The sequence below is a fragment of the Oryzias melastigma genome, linkage group LG6 (assembly GCF_002922805.2).
Source record: "Oryzias melastigma strain HK-1 linkage group LG6, ASM292280v2, whole genome shotgun sequence".
Lineage (NCBI taxonomy): Eukaryota > Metazoa > Chordata > Actinopteri > Beloniformes > Adrianichthyidae > Oryzias > Oryzias melastigma.
The window spans coordinates 8,767,432-8,771,284 of NC_050517.1; the positions used below are offsets into that span (position 1 = coordinate 8,767,432).

At 38.3% G+C, this 3,853-nt stretch overlaps 1 protein-coding gene and 1 long non-coding RNA gene across 2 annotated transcripts in view; one reads left to right on the forward strand and one right to left on the reverse strand.

Moving 5' to 3' along the window:
- The first annotated feature begins 237 nt into the window (after positions 1-237).
- On the forward strand, positions 238-2,252 carry LOC112141262. The gene is made up of 2 exons (XR_004948006.1): positions 238-1,267; positions 1,367-2,252. It is a non-coding gene; the product is annotated as an uncharacterized LOC112141262 (long non-coding RNA).
- A 760-nt stretch (positions 2,253-3,012) lies between these two features.
- Positions 3,013-3,853, reverse strand: part of LOC112141259 (dispanin subfamily A member 2b) — a 43,789-nt gene continuing 42,948 nt past the window's right edge. The window contains exon 2 of the mRNA XM_024264363.2: positions 3,013-3,812. Coding sequence (XP_024120131.1) covers positions 3,630-3,812 — 183 coding nt within the window. The 3' untranslated portion in view covers positions 3,013-3,629. The remainder of the gene's footprint in view (positions 3,813-3,853) is intronic.

A 3,853-nucleotide genomic window follows, 5' to 3' on the forward strand; every position in this document is an offset into this window, starting at 1 on the left:
AAAACTTACGAAGAATAACTCATTCATTCATTCATCTTCTTGTCCGCTTCTTCCCTTTCGGGGTCGCGGGGGTGCCGGAGCCTATCCCGGCTACTGACGGGCGAAGGCGGGGTTCACCCTGGACAGGTCGCCAGTCTGTCTCAGGGCCTCAATCACACACACATTCACTCTCACAGTCACACCTAGGGGCAATTTAGAGTCACCAATGAACCTATGAAGCATGTTTTTGGACGGTGGGAGGAAGCCGGAGTCCCCGGTGAAAACCCACGCATGCACGGGGAGAACATGCAAACTCCACACAGAAAGGCCCCCATTGGTGATTCTGTTTAAAGTTACAAGTTTCTTTTAACTACAGATAGACAGAATGAAATAAAATTGACTCCATAGCCTTTTTGTTGAATGTGCTTTGTGTTATCTTAAGTTGGTACGGAGTCCTTTTGGCTCCAAAATGATTCCATCTCAGGAACTCATTATATTACTTAGTCAACTTACAATATTACTTTACCTTTATAGGGAACTGTTGGAAAGAAATAAAATCACGCTTGATTTGTTATGAAATGAATCAGTGCTTGAATATGTATTTATTATTTTCTAAAGTTTTTGCTTTATTTATTTTTTTAACCATTGCTTATCAAAAAAATTGAGCAAGAATTAGATGTCAAAACTCACACATTTACTTTTTTTTTTTTGTCAAACTGACTCTCTTTCAAAATGACCTTACATTCTTCGTAAACCTGAAAAAAAACCCAACTCTGCCTCTGTGATGTATGCTGTGTTTCTTCTCTCCTTTAGTTTCCACTGCATAATGAATTATGTGATTGGTGGTGAGGGTCTTGTGTTCACAGCATGCATGTGTTTCCCTTCTAAGTAATCAGCAGGAGGTTAATTGCACTAACAATTATCAGGTGTTTTGTAATGAACATACTCAGCCTCAGCAGGTGTGGAGTTCTTCAACCCCGAGCTCAGGGTTTATCAAATTGTAGCTGCAGTCAGTGCATTAGCAGTCAATCTCCTGATCACCTTGACTACCTGGTTTGGCTAACCCTACAGGGATCTGATGCACCGTGCCCAACCCCGCCTACTTCCTGGTTGTCAGCTCTCTGCTGGTTTGGGTAAGGTCAGCCATGCTGTCTCCCTTGGAGTGACTGGTGACTCGGTTTTTGACTTAGTTTTTATATTCAGTCACCAAACAGAGCACTCCAGTACCTGGAGTAGCTAACCTGGATTGCGAACATACTGTGTGAATCCTTTTCCTCCAGCCATTCAGGTGATATGGAGCACTGCAGGTGTTTGTGCTTATGCCTGTTGATTTTTTTTTTTTTATTTTTTTTTTATTATTCTTAACTGTAACTTTGATCTGTTTTAGGTGCAGAAAGGGCACCACTGCTGTTTTAGAAAGGCTGCTTGGATGGCTAGTTTTGTTTTTCTATTTTTTGGGGGGGGGCTTCTGTTTCCTGCGCTGTGCAGTGGAACAAAAGCTCTGCCAGCCACACTACAGGCCCCTGGCGACCAGCAAGACTGTATGGAAAGTTGCCTTCCTTTTTTATTTTATTCTTTTAATTGGATTCTCTTTTAGGTGCGAGTGTGTAGGTTTGTGTGGTTTGGGGCTCAGCATGTTTTTTTTTTTTTTTTTTTTTTTACCCACTGACAACCCCCACTTACTACTTTTGTTGTTCTTTTCAGGGCGAAGTGCTTTGGCAGAGCGTGTGGGGCGATTGACGTGGAGGCTCGTTTGTGTTTCCTGGTGTGAGGCAAATTCCTTCCATGTGTGTGTGCATGTGACTGTGTGTGGTGTAATCCAGTTTTGTTTTTTCCTCCCATTGTATACCCAGCGTTCTGCCAGTAAGCCTTCCCCCAGTTGGGCTTGTTGTTTTTCTTTTTACTTTGTAATAAAACTATTTATTGAAACTGGAACCACGTCTTGGTATGTTGGGAAGAATCCACGTGTCCTTGTCAGAACTGCCTTTGGGTTCCCTGGACCCTACATTCCGGGGTGGCATTGTTTGCTTTGGTTTAGCACATATCCCAGACTTTGCCACAAAATGGTAAGTTTGAACTTCTAATTGGAACAGAGCCAGAGCCAGACCTGATTCAACCACTTTACACAAGGGGAAGTTTTATAGACACGGGCAAAACCATAGAGGGAGGGGGAAACAAACTGATCCAAACATTCTCAGTCATTAATCAATGGCTACAAAACAAGAAAAGAGCTAACAACATTTAAATAATATAAAACTAGACTTAAAAAAAAACCTAATTTGAAGAAACAAAGTCAATGAGAAGAGTTGGCGATCCATGCTGACACTGTTACCCAAGTGGAATGTCTGTTTCCTCCGAGTGATTTGGATGGGGTTCACCTGAGATGGAAACTTGGAAATATAAGTCAATAAGCTGTCGTTTCACTTATAACGAATCAAATGCGTGCACCCATTTTTAATGTATTTTAAGTAAAAATATATATTTTTGATTTAAAGAAATGAAACCAGCACTAAGACCACTGTATGTGGTTCTTTGAGGTTCAACCACCACAGTGCGGTACTATCAAGAGTTTTAAAAGCAATTTGAACACAATCACTTTTTTTAAAATGGCAAACATGACGTTACCATAATACTAAAATAAAAACCTAAATATGAAAATTTTTAAGAAACTGCATTTGCCCTCATAAGTTTTCTGCCATTAGACTGAAGCTGCTTCATTGTCACAGTTTCTGCAGTTGGAATCCATAAAAAGTGTCAGATGGAGACCAGAGCTGTATATCTACCTCCTTGCTGACACAAACACTTTATCTTTCAGAAGATCTTTTGTCTTCTATCACCTCACCCTCAAAAATGTTTGCTCAAAATCTAAATAGACTTATTTTACTTTACCCTAATTTGTATTCCAACATGCATGAACAAAGTCTACTTTGAGTCTGAATTCTTCTATTTTCTCTAATTTCCTTTACTGTTTTTTTTTTTTAGATCACAGTCTTGAGAGAAAAAAAAAGTTCTGTTGTCAGACATGCAGAATCTTTTATGGAGAAGCCACCTTCTACCAAATGTCTGGACGAAAAAATGTAATTTTAGATGAACTCAAAGTAAAATGATTTTATACAAGCTTAACGTATCGCTGTCTTGATCAAATCTATTTAAATCTCGTTAGAAACTTTTTTTATATTCACTCAGTCAAAAAAACAGGTTTTGTGTTTCTGTTTATGTGGGATTCTTAAATTGTCAGCTGTTTAAGCCTTTTTTAAAAATATTAAAACAGTACACTTTACTTTGTTTAACAGCCTTTAATTTTGAGTTAAAACATAGTTCAGTTTTGTCATGAAAAAGCAAACTGTTTAAGCGTTTGGTCATAAATGTTCTTTCATGAGCTTCTAGAAAGCATTTTGTCAGATGTAAAAAAAAAAATCTTAAAAGAGATTTAGCAGCAACAAAGCATTGCAAAAAATAAAATAACAAAAACTAAGATTTGGCAAAAAAATTAATAAAAAAGTATTAGTTTCAGCGCATGGAAGTTAAAAAAAAAAGTTTGAAAATATATTTTTGTATTTTATCTTTTCAAAGATGAAAGTGAAACTGTCAAATCACAAAACAGCATCTCAAATTTCAGAGAAAATTTCAAGTTGTAATTAAAACAACATTTATTTTCCGTAATGCCCTGTTCTATATGTATAAGACACTTGACCTGCAACAACAGCAACGACAATAATGACAATGAGAGCTGTGATGCACACTATGATGGTGGCTGCAATGTTGAGACAGCGAGCGGTGGAGCCATAGTGACGGGCGCCTTCCAGATCTCCGACCATCTTCCGGTCTCTGGACTGGAGAAAAAGAACAACTCCAGACATTAATATTCCCCAAG